The 17,026-nt window shown below is 36.2% G+C and overlaps 2 protein-coding genes across 3 annotated transcripts; one reads left to right on the top strand and one right to left on the bottom strand.

Annotated features, from left to right (window-relative positions):
* The first annotated feature begins 4,989 nt into the window (after window positions 1–4,989).
* On the top strand, window positions 4,990–11,094 carry LOC117630012 (transcription factor TGA1-like). Of its 2 annotated transcripts, none has more exons than XM_034362710.1 (9): window positions 4,990–5,205; window positions 6,215–6,383; window positions 6,477–6,551; window positions 7,564–7,623; window positions 7,707–7,784; window positions 7,875–7,938; window positions 8,652–8,923; window positions 9,365–9,592; window positions 10,481–11,094. In XM_034362710.1, the coding sequence occupies exons 2-9, from the start codon at window positions 6,225–6,227 to the stop codon at window positions 10,631–10,633; spliced, it is 1,089 nt and encodes a 362-aa protein (XP_034218601.1). In that variant the 5' UTR covers window positions 4,990–5,205; window positions 6,215–6,224; the 3' UTR covers window positions 10,634–11,094. The 2 variants fall into 2 exon arrangements, with proteins under 2 accessions (XP_034218601.1, XP_034218600.1); XM_034362709.1 differs by having other exon boundaries at window positions 5,018–5,205; window positions 7,872–7,938.
* Window positions 11,095–11,466: 372 nt separating this feature from the next.
* On the bottom strand, window positions 11,467–16,769 carry LOC117630011 (alanine--glyoxylate aminotransferase 2 homolog 1, mitochondrial). The gene is made up of 9 exons (XM_034362708.1): window positions 16,381–16,769; window positions 15,375–15,605; window positions 14,868–15,038; window positions 14,039–14,182; window positions 13,744–13,923; window positions 13,318–13,543; window positions 12,686–12,799; window positions 12,480–12,566; window positions 11,467–12,070 (listed from the first exon to the last, which is right to left on the bottom strand). The coding sequence occupies exons 1-9, from the start codon at window positions 16,654–16,656 to the stop codon at window positions 12,027–12,029; spliced, it is 1,473 nt and encodes a 490-aa protein (XP_034218599.1). The 5' UTR covers window positions 16,657–16,769; the 3' UTR covers window positions 11,467–12,026.
* Window positions 16,770–17,026: the final 257 nt, after the last annotated feature.

Below are 17,026 nucleotides of genomic sequence, written 5' to 3'. Positions count from 1 at the left end.
CATAGATCAGATGACATCCATTCGAAGGAGCCGGATCATCTGCTTGTTTTTCGAGTGCCATAATTTGCTTAACTTCTATTATAAATACGTCACTTCATTAAAATTTAATTCAAGGGACTTTAATAACCCAATTTTCTCATAAAATAACCCTACTTGAAATAATAGGAAACTTAACGTGTTAAACTTTTCTCTAGAGCACGTCATCCCTTCTTCCCCTTTCCTACAAGACGTAATCCCTCCCTCTTTCATACAGATTGTTTTATTGTTTTTTTTCCTTCTAAATTTCATAAAATAACATACAATTCTTACTATGAAAATCATATACCCACAACAAGAATCATCAAAATCAAGAAAATTTCAGAGAACAAAAAAACAGAGAATAAAATAATAGGAAGATCAGTTTTTATTTCCACAAGAATAAAGGTGCTCACGAAATCAAACAAACAAACGGGATACAAAGACGTTTTACAAGAGGAAGGGAGGAGATAAAAATATCTGTGCAATAGGGTGGAGAAGCTGCAGAGAAGAAAAAGAAAAAAGAAGATTAGAACAGTGGGAAAGGGAGAGGGATTATGTGCTGTAGAGAAAAGGAATTAGAAAAAAAAAAAAAAAAAAAACTATGGAGATGCAGAGAAAGAAAGAAGTGAAAAAAAAAGGAAGAAGAAGAATAGAACGGTAGGAAAGCGGGAGGAGGGATGACGTGGTGTAGAAAAAAGTTTAACGGTGTTAAGTTTCTTGTTAGTTCAATTTGGGTTATTTTTTTTATTTTTTTTAATATGAGATAATTGGGTTCTGTTTTAAAGATGATGTGTCAACTTAAAGTCCCTTGGATTAAATTTTAATAAGGTGGCGTATCAAGAATAAAAGTCAAGCAGATCATGAAAGAGAAAAAAGAAGCAGAGGATCTAGATCCCCATTTGAAAGCCATATGCATTTATGTGAATGGTCTATAAAAGCACACACACTTCTTAACCTAGTAGAGAAAATTCAAGCACATGATCGGATCCTCATAATAACTCTTCATTATCTTCGAACAAGCATGTGTAGATTATTATTATTATTATTATTATTATTTATACAAGGGATATTGGGGGAGGGGGAAATCGAATCTAGGACTTTGAGTGTATGAGTAAATACTCTTAACCAATTGAGTTACAAACCCCTTGATGTGTAGATTAATTTTAGTTGGTGTTTGAGCCTTAAAGTTGGAGAAATTATACATTTTTACCAATCTTATCCCCCCAAATTCGAGATGACAAACTCCATACCTTAACAATAGAGTGCATTTATCGCTAAACCAACATGTCATTAACAAAAATAAATAAATAAATAATAAAGACATTAATTAAAAATAGAGTTTTTTTTTTGTTGAGAAATTCTTGGATTGCATTCATAATTCAGCCAAAAAAGCTATTGGCCATAAAGCCACAAAGGGCCATTACAATGACAGTGATCTAACATCAAAATTAAGACAATCTGGTGCACCTTCACTAACACAGGATTCAAGAAACTCTAGTATAGACATCCCAACTAATATTGCAAACTCATAATAATCAAAAAAAAATAAAGCTTGAAAAAACTGAGCCATAACAATACAAACAAGGACATATCTACATATAGATTGGAGTGGGCTCCAGTCTAGGGCAAGGTTTAAAAATATTGGACTTTGGTGCAAATTTTACAAGATGTCCCTACTCCCACAAATATTAGCCTATCCCTCCTTGCCACATGTCGTCTCTTGTGTCCCATAGTGCGGTTGTTTTTTGTTTTTTAATCTAATAAACTAATCAAAATTTGGCTGCTTTCTCAACTCTCTATTCTTCTCTCTTTTTCTCTTCTACTTGTTTTTTTTTGGGTTTCTCTCTGCTTCTTTTTTGTCTCTCTATTTTCTTTTTTCTTCCTCTTCTTTGTATTATGCTTATTTTCTCTATGCTTCGTTCTCTTCCTCTCTTTGTGTGAATCACAACTTCTCCCCCTCAATCTCTCTCTTCCTCTTATCACTCCTTTTCTCACTGACTCTCTCAACTCCTCCCTCTCCCTCCCTCTATCCCAACTCTCACGATCACTCTCTCTCTCTCTCTCTCTCTCTCTCTCTCACACACACACACACAGAGAAGCGGATGCAGAGTGAAGAAATCCTTCTCACAGTGATAAGATTTAGGTTATTGTTGTTAAATTTTGGGGGTTTTTTTTCCTATGGTATTTGAAAGAAAATTTTTTTTTGAGAGACGGAGAAAGGGTTTGTTTTAGATTATTTGTTTTTTTAATTATTTTATTTGTCATTTTTTGGTTTCGAAATATTTTAAATGTTATTATTATTATTATTATTATTATTATTGTTGTTGTTGTTGTTATTATTATTTTACTTGGAGTCCCCAAAAGCCAAAAAAAATATTAGCTTGGTCCTTACAAAATTCCTGGGTTTGTCCTTGAATACAAATAAAACTTTCACAAATGAGTGATAAAAAGCTATCACAAAGGACTGAAAAACTCTCACAAAATGAGAGGTGAAAGCTACATACAGAACCCAAAGAGTCTCTGCAACTTATTCCAAACATAAAGAAATTGCAAAAAAGATAGTAGTGGAGATCCGATACAGAAACACAGAGAAAAATAAAGTTAAATGTCATATTTAACTCCATAGGTGAAAGAGCCCAGCACAAATGTGGTGGAGCAAATAGGCATCGTACTTAATTTTTGGCTCTTTCATTTTTTTTTATTTTAATACAAGTGATATTAGGAAAAAGGGATTCGAACACATGACTTCGGGTGTAGGTATAAGTACTCTTAAGCACTTGAAATACAATCCCCTTACTTGACTCCTCTATTTGACTCCACCAAATCGAGGTAGAAATATTATTATTATTATATTCTTTTGATTCCATACTATTCACATACTCCATAGTCATTGACATTTTTGACTCCTCTCCCTTGTTCATGCTATTACTGTTTCTATCTTCCACTCCAGTACTAGTATCGAGTGGCAGTATGAAACTAGGGCATGATAAGACCTTTTTTCCTTATAGAATAATATATTTTCTTCCATGATTTGAAGTATTGTAGAATGGCAGTATGAAACTATGGCAATCACAAGACCTTTTTTCCTTATAGGATAATATATTATCTTCGATGATTTGAAGTATTGTAGAATGCAGTATGAAACTATGGTAATGATAAGACCTTTTTTCCTTATAGGACAATATATTTTCTTCGATGATTTTAATTATTGTAGAATGACACTTTTTATATATATATGCAAAAATAATTTATCACAAATTTTAAAAAAAAGTTTATGCACACATGTCAAACTTTAACTAGTAGGAAAACGAAAGTTTCTACTTCTAAGAAAATGAGGCAAGTATTTCCCTCCTAAAAATTAGAGGTGGGCATCAAAACCGGAATACCTAAACCATCTCGAAATCGTGCCAAACCATGTCAATCTCGTGTCGCCCGTTTGGTGTTGACGTGTAAACGGGATGATACCGTATCATCCCGTTATTATTTGGCACGACATCGGTTCCACATTTGTGATCCTGGTTGGTATCATATCGTACCGAACAGTACATGAGTTTTATTAATCCTAATTTAATTTCAGTTCCATCCCTACTCTCCAGAGACATTTCTTCGACTCCTCTTTGTTTCTCTGCATCATTTCCTTTCCTTTCCTCTGTCTATTCTTCTCTTCTCCTTCCTCAATCATGATTTGAAGCCGTAATTCCCAAATCCTCCACCATCAATCGATCTCATCTTCTTCTCCTCCTCCTCCTCCTCCTCCTCCTCCTCTCTCTATGTTCTTCTCTAAGATGTTTATTAACTATTGGATTATTTTTGGTGCAGAGTTGGTCATACCATCCGGATGGAAGGTTCTTTCAATCTTTTCTGGGTCGCATTTGGATCAAGCTCTTCACGAAAATCCCATGGAATTTGATCCTTGGAGATGGGCAGTATGTAGCTTTTGATTTTAACTTTTTTGAATATCAATGGTGACAAATGTTTGAAATTTATTGATTTAAATATGCAGGAAGATTACAAAGAGATAAGCAAACAAGTGATAGTGTTTGGTGGTGGAGTGAGGCTCTGTTCGGGAGCAAAATTGGCTAAAGTATAGAGGGAAGGGATTTTTTACGGTATTAACATTGATACTGAATCATACCGATCCTGTTTGGGTCCGATATAGTTTGAACGTGTTTTCAAAAACTCTCATTCTGTGTAATCCTATTTCGATTCCCCTATTCGAAATTGACACCAAAATAACCTCCATCCTGTGTCATATCGTACTGTACCCAACCCTACTAGAAACTAGGATAATCCCCTTTTTGTGTGCAATATCAAATATCAAAATATGCATGGCCTCAAATTTGAAGTAGTCAAAATTCAGAAAGCGAATCATCACGTTCATGTAGCCGTTACTGTTCCCACTCTCAAAAAGTTCAAAACCTAAAAAAGTCAAAACCCAAAAGTTAAAAATATTAAAATTAAAATTAAAAACCAGTTAGACAAATTAGAGAATTAGACAAAAACACGCTAAGCCGACCCCACACCAATAAACTGTCACTCCATTCCCGCGAAATTATCAACTCCCACTTGACCCCCGTACCTCTCCACGCGCTCTCCTCGCGCGTTAGCACCAAACCCCAACCGGAACCCAAGCCCTCGCTCATATCTCCGACGAATCCCAAACACCCTGCGAGGTAACATGCCGGAATATGACGTCAGCGAATCACTCGCGGGGAGTGCGCAGGTTAAGGAAAGCGTTGCAGAGCGATCCACCTGGTGCGCACATTAGCAGTGGGTGGGATATTATAGTGGGAGGAGGATGAGGATTACGACGCTCTCTTTCATCTTCTCTGTAGTCTTTGACATACTCTCTCTCTCACACTCAGAAAAATACAAAATTTATTTTCTATAAAAAAATTTGTATAAAATTATAATTAATGGATTAAAAAAAGGGAGAGGAAAATGGTCAATAATTGTAATTTATTTATTAATATCTTAATGAAAGATTAGAAAAGGGATTAGGAAGTTTGAAAGTTGTCTATTAAGCTGTCGTGTTCTCTCACTCGATTCTTCTGCGAGATGATGGGACTTGCAGTGAGAGCTAGGGTTTCCATTGCTACTCTGCAGAAGGCTTGGTCTCCCTGCTTGCTCTGCTTCAATTTAGAGCGGGAAAAGTAGACTTGACTTCCTCAGACTGGCCTTTCAAAGGTTCACTTTCTGTTTTTGCTCTCTCTCTCTCTCTCTCTCTCTCTCTCTCTCTCTCTTTTTTCCTCAAATTCCATTTTGGGCATGTTTGGTTTCCGAGAAAAGAAAGCAGAAGAAAGAAAAAGGAAGTCTGCGTTTTGGGTTTTTTTTTTGTTTTGTTTCAGTTTTTAGTTTTTGATACAAAGATGCTGCAGCTTTTTTTTTTTTTTTTTTTGGGTCGAAAATGAAGATGCTGCAGCTTGGCTTAAGAAAGTAGAAGTTTTTCTTATCTCAGTCCTCTGTTACATAGTTTTGCTCTGTTATTGTTATGATTGATTGTCAATACTGTTTTGGGCTCTCATGGGTTTGATGAAGAAAGTAAGAAAAGGATTCTCAGTTTTCATTTGTATTTATGTGGCTGATAAGAGGAGCTGAGTATCTTGTACTAAAAACTTTTACTGTATAGTTGATAAGCAACAAGTACAAAATCCATGTCAAACTTTTACTGATTAAAGGAACTGAGAGTCTTTGGTGGTTAGGCTTTTTGGAACCCTGCAAAGTTCTAAACTTGGCTTGTAGTTACCATTTTTTTTTCTTTATGAGAAATTCAGCATGACAAGGTGAAAGGTACCGATCATTTCATAAATTCCACCACCCACCACCCCCAACTTCTGTGTTTTCTTCATCTTTTTGTTGTAGCTGTGTTCAAATATTGGCCTTTTTACCCCAACTGCGAGTCATACTCTAATTGGGATCATAACAAGGAGATTTCAAATGTTTCTACTGTTGGTGCAAGGACGGAATTTAAGCTGGTTTTATATAAATTTTACAATTATGTTTTTCGTAATTGCTGTATTTTATTAGTTTAATTGGACTGCATATAAAAGTAGGCCATTTGTTTTGGATTTCAGTTTTCGCATATTGATTGACATTACAGAAATATGGTTATCCTACTTCTCTCTCTGGCAATTCTTCTAGGTTCTACATCACATGTTTTTATGTCAAAAATTCATTGGATTCCTTCCATTGTCAGTTGAAGAAACATGAATTCTCCATCCACCCAGTTTGTCACCTCAAGAAGGATGGGGGCCTATGAGCCTATCCACCAGATTAGCATGTGGGAGGAAAGCTTTAAGAGTAATGGTAATTTTAATGCCTCAGCATCAATGATAGTTGATGCAGACACAAAACTAGATAATCAGGTGAGTATTTGATATTAATTGTTTTGGTTCTTGTTTCTTGGAGTGACATTAATCCATTTTCTGTGCGTTGTGTTATCATTTAAATTTATCTAGTCAGAGGATGCTTCTCATGGAATCCTGGGACCTTCTAGCAAGTATGACCAAGAAGCAACTAAACCTACAGACAAGGTATGCAAAATTGAGCTTCTGCATCACTCGCCCTGTGATCTCTTTCTTTCTTTAGCAAAACATAAGGCTAACCATACTGACATACAAACCTTGGTTGAAAAATTGAAATTTCACCACACTGGCACTATCGCTTCTGACTTTCTAAAACTAATAACCTAGTATTTTGACCAACTGTGAAATTTCTTCTTATAATTGGCTGATGAATATTGTATACAACACATAGATATTCATTTCCAAATATGTCCACTTGACATACTTTGTCACAGCGTGTCGTTTTCTCATTGAGTGTAGTAAAGGAGTAATATATAACGGATTCAGGGATCTCTGTAGTAAAGAAGTATAGTTCAAGGGATGGATCCTTTTTTATTTTCATCCTTGTTTTATTACTGTTCATGATTTCAGACATTAGTCATGAATGGAGATTGAGATTTGTGAAATACTAGTTGAGATTGTAACGTTCATTGATATGTATGGTTAAATCAGGAAAACAAGTCTATGGAGTTCAAATGGGTAAATGTTGTGCACTTTTTTCTTTTTGAAGAAATTTTTTACTACTGTAAACTCTTCTATAATTTATTTTTCCTTGGGATTTGGGTGCTAGACCTTAGCTCCTTGTCTAATTTCGTTTATCAAAGTTGATTTTGGTTTGGCCACCTTTTAAATCGTATAAACTAGATAGAATATTCCGTACAAACCTCAAGTCCGAGGCTTGGTTTTGAGGTATAGATTAAAACAAAAAAGGTAGACGTTAGTTACTGCTCGCATGCCTACTTTGTGGCTCTTATTAGATTCAAAATATTATTTGTGAATCATATGGTTACTTTTGGAGTGGATTTAAATAACTGCGGATTGGTCATGTTCACTTACCAATTTAAGACTGAAATTTATGTTTGTGAACTAAAGATTTACTGTATTCTTCCAGATGCATTTTGTAGTAATTCATTTTAGGAGTTCAATGGTGCGAACTTTCAAACCAGCATCTTATACTTTGGTTATGTGTTAAACTATTTAGGTGCAAAGACGTCTTGCACAAAATCGGGAGGCTGCTCGTAAAAGCCGGATGCGAAAGAAGGTAGGAAGTGGTATGCATTTGAAAATATATCATATATGCAACTAGTGATGTATATGGACTATATGATGACTTTTCCTATACAGGCCTATGTTCAGCAGTTAGAAACAAGTCGTTTGAAGCTTATTCAATTAGAGCAAGAGCTTGACCGAGCAAGACAACAGGTCAGAAGAAGATTAGCTTTTCTACAATTTATTACTAGATTCAATAGAAAATAAAAAAATTATAACTTCTCTTCTTGTAAATTATAGCAGGGTATTTATATTGGCAGTGGACTGGATGCTAGTCCTCTAGGATTCTCGGGCACTATAAACTCAGGTTTGTTTGTTAGTGTGCTTCTGCCATATCTTTGATTTTATCTTGTCAATCTAGAATGTTGATATTTGTTATAGGGTTGCATATGAAACTTGGGGTGGTCAGCAGCTTAAACAATTTATTGATTCTATGCAATAAAACGCTACATCTTGTTGGAATTTTCCTTTTCCTTTTCATCCCTTCTGGTTATGAGTTTTTTTTGGTATTGTGATGATGAGAATGGATAAGTGCTCCATTCTTCAACATCAAGTGTCTGTGCAAAAGGCTATAAAGTCTATACATTGTTAATAATAGAAAATTGTGGACGTGTCCACTACATACAACAAAGAAGGCATATAATTCCCCATGAGCCAGCCATCAATAATACAAAAAATGGTGATGGAAACTATTTAACTGCGCGCTCAATCTACAAGAATAATAGAAAGTGATAATTTCCAAAACTCAGGACAACCTGAAGCCTGAAGGGAAGTCCAGACTCTTACTCTATTCAAAAGGTGTATGTATATATATACAGGGACACATTCATGCTTCCTGTAAAAACAAAGCTCTCTAGAAGGTTTACCTGGGCGTCTTTCGAAACATCATAATCTCTAATGTTTGGATGCTTCTTTATATATCTTTATGCGTACGTTTCCTCTAGTACATTATTGTATTGTATCATGATTTTTTTTCTTCATGTCCTTGTAATATAAAATTTGAAACTCCAAGTTATGCAGGTGTAACAACATTTGAGATGGAGTATGGACACTGGGTGGAAGAACAAAATAGGCAAATTAATGAACTGAGGACTGCTTTGCATGCTCATATAAGTGATATAGAGCTTCGATTCCTTGTGGATAGTGGCATGAGTCACTATTTTGAACTTTTCAGCATGAAATTAACTGCCGCAAAAGCTGACGTATTCTATGTGATGTCTGGGATGTGGAAAACATCAGCTGAACGGTTTTTCTCGTGGATTGGAGGGTTTCGCCCTTCAGAGATTCTTAAGGTAATGTATGGTGTGTTAGAAGTCATTAATTGAAGATAATGCATTTTTTGTTCCTGAGACTTGCGCGTTGCTGTAGAACTTGTAGGATATTAGAGTTATTCTTTAAAACCGAATCACCAATTATAGGATGAAGGGGAATGAGAATTGGTTCATTTTAATCTAATATTTTTGATGAATTTTAAATGAAGAGTGTTGACTGTACCAGTAGTGCAGCATAGTTTCCATTTCGGGCCCTTTTTTTTTTTTTCTTCCCTTTTTCTCGTTGAGAATGTGGAAAGTTGGAGGCAGATCATCCATTACAGTTCTGATATCTTTGCAAACTGATTTATTTAGTGGAACACTATTATACTTTAAATGATTTCATTTGGCATATTCTTTCAGCAATAACTTCCATAAGTGAGTTTAGGGTAAAGCTAGTTCTTATATTTGTGTTGATTACAGGTTCTTCAGCCTCACCTTGACCCCTTGACAGACCAACAAGTTTTGGATGTTTACAATCTTAGGCAATCATGTCAACAAGCAGAAGATGCTCTTTCGCAAGGTATGGATAAACTCCAGCTCACTCTGGCTGACACTGTGGCAGCCGGTCAACTGGGTGAAGGTAGTTATGTGCCACAGATGGCTAATGCCATGCAGAAATTGGAAGAGCTCGTTGGCTTTGTGCAACAGGTAATGTACTGCATGTATCCATAGACCTGTTGGATGGTTTTGTTCCAAACTTCGACTCAAGTGTGTTTTATATCTAATCTTGCAAAACCGTCTGTTTAAATGTTGGAATTGTTGGAATTGTTGGTGTTTTCTATAGGCTATAATTTGTAAATGTAGGTGCCATGAATTATTTTCGGCTTTATCAAAAGTGAAGCCATTTAGATTTCATATTACAAATGGAATGAATGGGATATAACTTTGTCGGTGAATGAAGAAAACATTTATGCCCCTGTTTCCTGTGGTTATAATCTACAGCTTGTAAACTTTGACTAGGCCCATCTTGGTGTTGTTTATTTTTAACAAAATCTGAGTTTTAAAAAAAAAATTAAGACAAGTTTTTCACCTCAAATTCGACTAGAAAGAACACCAATGTCAAAAGGAAACCTTATTAATCTCTTACATCTCTCATGTCTCGATAGAAGCTGAAAAAATGAATCTTTTGAATTATTTGGTAGGTAAGATAGTACAGACTGACTTGTATTTTTATGAATGGATTAACTAACGATAGAGGAACAGTTTTGTTGGAAATTATACTGACACGGTGAAGTTGTGATATTAACTTGATGAGAAAATATGTTTAGAACTACTCAGCTATTTGGTAATGTACAGCTTCCACCAGGACAAGGCAGAAAGTATAATGAGTTCTATGTTAAGGGGTGGGGTACATTTCATTACATCCGAATGCTGTTGCCTGAGATTTTCATCTAACGTGAATCATTGTGATATTTTTGTTTTTGTAGTATTTGGTGTTAACTTTACGTAATTTTCCTTGTAATGTTAGTTCTGTGTTAGTTTTCTTAACATTTCAATGACATGTTTTCTGACTAAATGATCTTTTTACCCAAACAGGCTGATAATCTTCGGCGAGGAACCTTACAGCAGATGTCGTGCATCCTAACAATCCGCCAGGCAGCTCGCGGCCTTCTTGCCTTGGGGGAGTACTTCCAACGCCTTCGGGCTTTGAGCTCGCTCTGGGCTACTCGTCCTCGTGAGCCTGCCTAATCTTAACACGAAGAGCATACAATGCCAAGCTCAATATTCAACAAGATAATCACCAGCAGAAAAGAATCATGCATCAACAACCACAGGTCCCTTTGGTAATGTTGTTCCATGCATATATGTAGACATAATTGAAGCTGCTGACATTTTTCAAGCAGCATCCCATGTTTTGAGAAGCTGTAAATATGGGTAACCATTTTGTCTGCAGGAGGTTTGTAAATAAATTATTCTCAATATTTTTGTATATTATTTTGTCTTAGAAAATATTTCTTTAGCACTTACATTTTGAGTCTGCCAACGGAACTGTATCATGTAAATGTTTGTTTGAGGGTTTCTCTGTATTTCAAATGGGTCAGGTACATTTGTAGTGAGGGTATCATTGTGCTTTGTAGATGGACAGTCTTGTTCTGGAAAAGTTAAAATAAGACATTTTGGTATGTATGGGATATGCTCATTTTCCGGTCTGTCTTTGAACTTTTCACAGAGCACTGCAGACTTCAACAAAGATAGTTTTTACTTATTACAATCAGAGCTGTGAGCTGAGCTCCTGTTATAGGATCACTGCAATATTTAACCAGAAGTGGCATGGAAGCTCCGACTGCCGGAGCTTGCTATATGCATGTTTCGGCTGCAAGGCTGTCTTTGACTCAATGAACAGAGTCTTTGCTGCGAGCCAACTCCAACTGTTTCATTGCTAAATTTATCAGATTGAGCCTACTTTTTCATGATGCGTTTTTTATGAGAGAAAAAATTTCGAAGTTGTAAAATGACATCCTTTACATCCGTCTAGCGTATCTAGAGGCCCCTTAAGTTATAATCGTTGGGGTTACTTATAATTACTTATAACTTTAGCTGTAAGAATTGAAAAGCTATTTGGAATGTAATTTTAACAACCCTCTTTGGATCATGAGGTTTGTGAGTGTTGAAAATAACCTACGCAGCACTGACAATTTTTCTTTCTTATTTACAGAATGTTGGTTGGCTCTCTATTCAACACTTTTCCACTTTGAGGTGACAATTTGGAGGAAGAAAAACCAGAACTCAAAAATATTCTCATGTAGGTAGTCCCTCTTCCATGTGAGTGTTGGAGTACTTGAATTGCAAATATGAACTTGATAAACCAAAATTCAAAGTTGTGATGTTCCCCCACCCCCCTTATCTCGCTCTCTTAATGACCTCTAATGATAAGCTAGCGGAATCCATTTTGGTGCACAGATTGGCATCCTCACTCGCCGTACATGGATCGATTTCATCCAACGGTTGCTAGACACCTTCGGGGAGATGACCAAGCTGCTATTTCTCATGTAAAATGAGCACAAACTCTAGGAATTTAACTTTACATTATTGGAAGTTCTTTACAAACCACAATATCATTTGGTTCTTCATGTATTAGCCCTCACAACTTTGACATGGAGTAGTCCAAAGCATCAACAAGAAAATCTGCAGACATAAAAGTTTAACTTAAGTATGTATCTCAACCCAAAAACAATTATTTCCTCTGTTATACGTCACCACACGAGCACACCCAAATGCACGCTCACAGTAAGTATGCATATGAACCATTCATGTACAATATGTAACAGTTGAAAAACATGTCTTCATTGAAGGACCTTCTTCGGGACAGAAGTTATGGACCTTATTAGAAAATAATTATTATATTTGTTTCTTCTTTTTTGTCATTCGCTAGGGAGGGGGAAGAGACGGAGAAAATTATTATTATATTCACATGCATACATAATATGTGTGTGTGTGTGTCTTGTGTTGATTAGGCTGTTGTCTCTCAGCTCATAGAATGCTTTCCAGTTACCATTTGGGCTAATTCATACCAAGCGTAAGACATAAAAAGTACCTGCATCATCTTTGGTAAAACACATTGGTGGCTTTATCCTAAAAACATTTCCATGTAGTCCCCCTTTGCCAACTAGAACTCCGAGCTCTTCAATCAATAACCAAATTATGATTAGTATGTAGAAAGGAATTCATGGAGATAAATGTAATTTAACTTGGGAATTATTGAAAGAATTTATACTATGAGCTGGGAGGGTGTCTTGATACCTCTGAGTTTCTCAAACAAAACTGTGGTTTCTGCCTTCGCAGGCGTCTTCTCTTTCCTGTCGGTGACAAGCTCTATCCCCACCATTAAGCCTCGGCCTCTGACATCTCCAATGACTGACATAGAATATTAATATAAGAACACTTGTAGTAATATTTAACAGATTCAGAGACCAAAATATGGCACCAGAAAGAGGAGCGCCAAATTGCAAACAATCAGTTAGGACTCAACTGATTCTACAAGGCAAAGTATAGAGCGAGGCAATAGAATCAAGTCTAAGCACAATAAAGCTCTAATGAGGTTAGCTAACTATATGTAGGGAAATTCAAGGCAAAGAGTAACTCCATCTTTTGGAATATAATGTTGGTGGAAGACCAACTTTCTGTCATTTTTAACATTTTTGAGTAGCGAATCATACCAAAAGGAGTATAGGTATCATAAGACAAACCTTAGAGTAGTTCAGTGTACTACTACAGAGTAAGCTTTGCATACATTCAAAAATATAAAACTGGCTCAGCTGATTTCCCCATTAACAAAGGGCCATGACATGGGCTATAGATAAATATTTAAATTCCAGAGATATATGCCTATAATAGAGAGAATTCTAAAGACATTGAGTTCAAAGGGTAGTTACTTTCATATCTTTGCTGAAGATCTCTCAAACGCCCAAGCAAGTGAGAGCCAACATCAGCGCAATGAACTTGACGCTTCTCCTTATCAATAACTCTGAGCACTGCCAGCCCTCCAGCAGAGCATACAGGGTTTCCACCAAAAGTGTTGAATTGAATCTTCTGGGCTAGTACACTTGCTATTTCTGGTGTTGTCACCACTGCTCCCAATGGCAACCCGTTTCCAATGCCCTGAAATTTTTGAACAAAGGAATAAAGTGGTAAATAGTTCAGTAAATAAGTTATTGTGTTTCACTAAAATCAAAGTCATCTATAGGAAAAGGCTGATAGTGAAAACATACAACACAACCATATACTACTATTGTAACACCAAACCGCATGAATCAACTTTTCAAAGATAAAATACAAACTATCAATTGATATTTAAAGACCTTAGCCATGGTAACTATATCAGGAATGACACCCTGCGTTTCAAAGCCCCAATAATGGCTTCCTGTGCGCCCAAAACCAGTTTGTACTTCATCAGCAATGCAGACACCACCAGCCTTGCGAACAATGTCATAAACCAGTTTTAAATATCCAGGTGCCAATTCAACTGCTCCTCCAACTCCCTACAGTTAGATAATGTGAAGAAAAAAAAAATTTGAATTAAGTATCAGATTCCTAAGCACAGGGCATTATATGTATAAATTTAAAGCCACATTTGAAACAACATTCAGTACCAACCTGAATTGTTTCAGATATAAATCCAGCAACTTTTCCTGAAGTTCCATAATCAATGTGATCTTGTACATCTTTAACATAACTTTTGGCATCCGAGCCAAAGATTCCATGGTATGGATCTGGATTTACAACGTGATGAATTTCACCCTGCAATGATAAAGCAAGTAGTAAGTAGATAATACAGAGAAGTTGGTGTCTCAATAGTGTTCATGTATGATTATTGCATAACTTAATATTGGTGACACTGAAAAAAAAGGTAATGAGCCAAAGACTGAAGACTCGGCAAGAGTATGAATTGATCAATGTGCATTGCATAGGCATGCTTTGCTATGTTAGAATGAGTTACAAACAATCTCATCATGGAGTAGAAAGTTTGTGATGAGAGGACATTATCTATAGTGAACTTCCTGCCATGCGTATTTATAACTACTATTAAGCGCAATGGAAAAAAAATAACTTAATTAAATGTAGTCCTATTAACATTTTTTAGAACTTTTATTTTGAGAATATTGTGCCTGCAAAACCATAAATTGTGTCAGAAGGATAAGAAACAATTCTTCCATAACCCTGGTTTACATCAAGAGACCAAATTGAACAGCATAGACGCATATCACAGGTAACATATGTTGGAACACTAATAATTTACATGTTATTGTAATTAAAATGTGATAAACTGGTTAATGGATCACCTTGCCTACCTCTCTGGAAATGGAACTCTGGTTCTCCCCAGTTTCTCTATAAAAGTAATGACATATCAAATTTGGATGTATTCTAAACATAGCAGGCCAGAAGATGGATCTTTGGAGCTATACTGACTACTGATTGTACAAACCTGTGGAATTGGATACTTCCATGTGTTCAAAGCGGTCAAACCAATTGTATTAGAACTTCCCCCATGATATGCATTTCTCAATGAAATCATATCAAGACTGCCACTATATAGACGAGCCATCAACATTGCTAATTCATTTGCTTCTGTCCCAGAATTCACAAAGTAAACAACCTGCATTTTACAACTGTCTATTCAGTAGTTGGCAAGTTTTTTTTTTTTTTTTATTTAAAAAAAAGGTGATAAATGAGGCACATAAAATGGATTACACCACAGTCCCAGAAGTCTTCTGTCCTTACAGTAATTGAGAAGTATCTCAAGTTTTGAAACCAGATAAACCATAACACTGTTGCTCTATTCAATACTATTACTTAACATTTCAAAGGGAAGGCTAAAATATAATAGCTTACGCAGCCTGTAATTAAACAAATATATAATTGTCTACCATTAAGAAAAAAATAAAATTTAGTCTCAGAAATTGTCTGGAAATCTAGTTTGAAGAACTTGAACCTTTAAATTTCCAGGCATTTTTGAAGCTAATGCCTCGGCAAAATCAGCTATTGCATGGTGCAGGTAAATGGTTGTGGCATGCTGCAGAAGCTTGCTCTGCTCCATGATAGCATTTAAAACTTCCTGATGGCAATGTCCACAAGAAACAGTTACTATCCCAGCAAAAGCATCAAGGTAGCGCCTGCCATTCTCATCGAACAAATATTGCATCTTCCCTTCAACAATATTGAGCTGTTTACACAACGATAAATAAAACAAAGAAATCAGTTTCTGCATAAACTGTGTTAATATATCAGTGGACATCCGGTAGCACAAAAGCAAATGCAACATCATACAGGCGGGGAGACAATAATTTCCGTACACTAGCAAATAAACTGGTGGTGTTGAGCAAAGGCAATAAATAATACAGGATCACCCTTATGCTTTGGAACCAGAATTTTTCGACTACGAAATACATGCAACATAAGACTCTACCACAAAACTTGACTGAATAATTGCTCGGCAAGCAGTTTTACCAATAATACAAGATTGAAAGAGTTCGGCTAAATGTCAAAAGTCACTCAAATTTCACTTCTTATTGATTGGTGCATGGCAAGAGAAGTAACATGATTCTTTATTTTACCAGACAGAGCCATTGTAAAGCCTCTTTCAAACGATAAAACGAACCAGCCACAGAGAAAGTGCATAATGAATTCAAATGAACATACATGTGTAACACAATATAAATGGGTCCTGAAATTCAAGGTCAAATTGAAAGGTACCAAGTCTTGACTAAAAAAAGGAATTATACTATGTTTTATATTATAGGCAGTTCCCTTTAAAATTTTCCCATGAAAATACTGTTTGATTAAATTTTCCTCTGGTTTCTCAGCAGCCAAACTGCCGCAGAGATTGAAGCCCAAGAACAGAGAAACAAACAAGTTATCGCAAATGATTTCAACCAAAATAGAAAAATGCGGCATTTAATCCAAATGGTTAAAGAAAGTGTAGGGATAAACAAACATACAGGGTTCTGATAATAATGGAAAAGAGAAGGACCCAGAAACTTCTTTCGCTTCTGGAAGACCTCATCGCCCCGAGGTCCACTGTAAGGCTTTGGCTCGTAATCAAACGGCGGCAGCAAAGGCAGAGAAGCCTCATGATCAGCACCAGCACCAGCAGCAGAAGAAGGAGCCGTAGAGAAAGAACAGCAGAGAGACGGCCTGTGACGAAAATGGTAGCCACCAATCTTGGTCTTGGCTTCCCCTAGAGCTTTCTTTAAGAACTGCCTCTGCAATGCCATGGCTGATTCTCAAAGAGACCAGAAGGCAGAGAAAATGTTGGAGAAGAAGATGAAATGTGAAAACGGGTTTTCTGAGTTTCAGTGAGAAAGTGGATGTGTTAAACTGAATCCATGTGTGTCAGGCAGTGTGTGATGACGTGGACTTTCCATATTTTGAGATTATCTGGATTTGTTTAGTTGTTGGTGAGGAGGAACAGCGTCAGCTAGTGTTGCGTGCTTCTGACTCAAAAGATTCCATCATATGAGATATATATGATTCGCTTCACTCGGGGCATGTTTATTTATTAACAACAGAGCAAGTCATGAATCGAGAAATCTAATAATCGAGAAATGAATTGAAGTTAGATCAACCATTCCCTAGTTTATTTCA

Source organism: Prunus dulcis, chromosome 6 (assembly GCF_902201215.1).
Source record: "Prunus dulcis chromosome 6, ALMONDv2, whole genome shotgun sequence".
NCBI classification, from domain to species: Eukaryota; Viridiplantae; Streptophyta; class Magnoliopsida; order Rosales; family Rosaceae; genus Prunus; species Prunus dulcis.
This window is presented reverse-complemented; position numbering and strand designations above follow the sequence as displayed.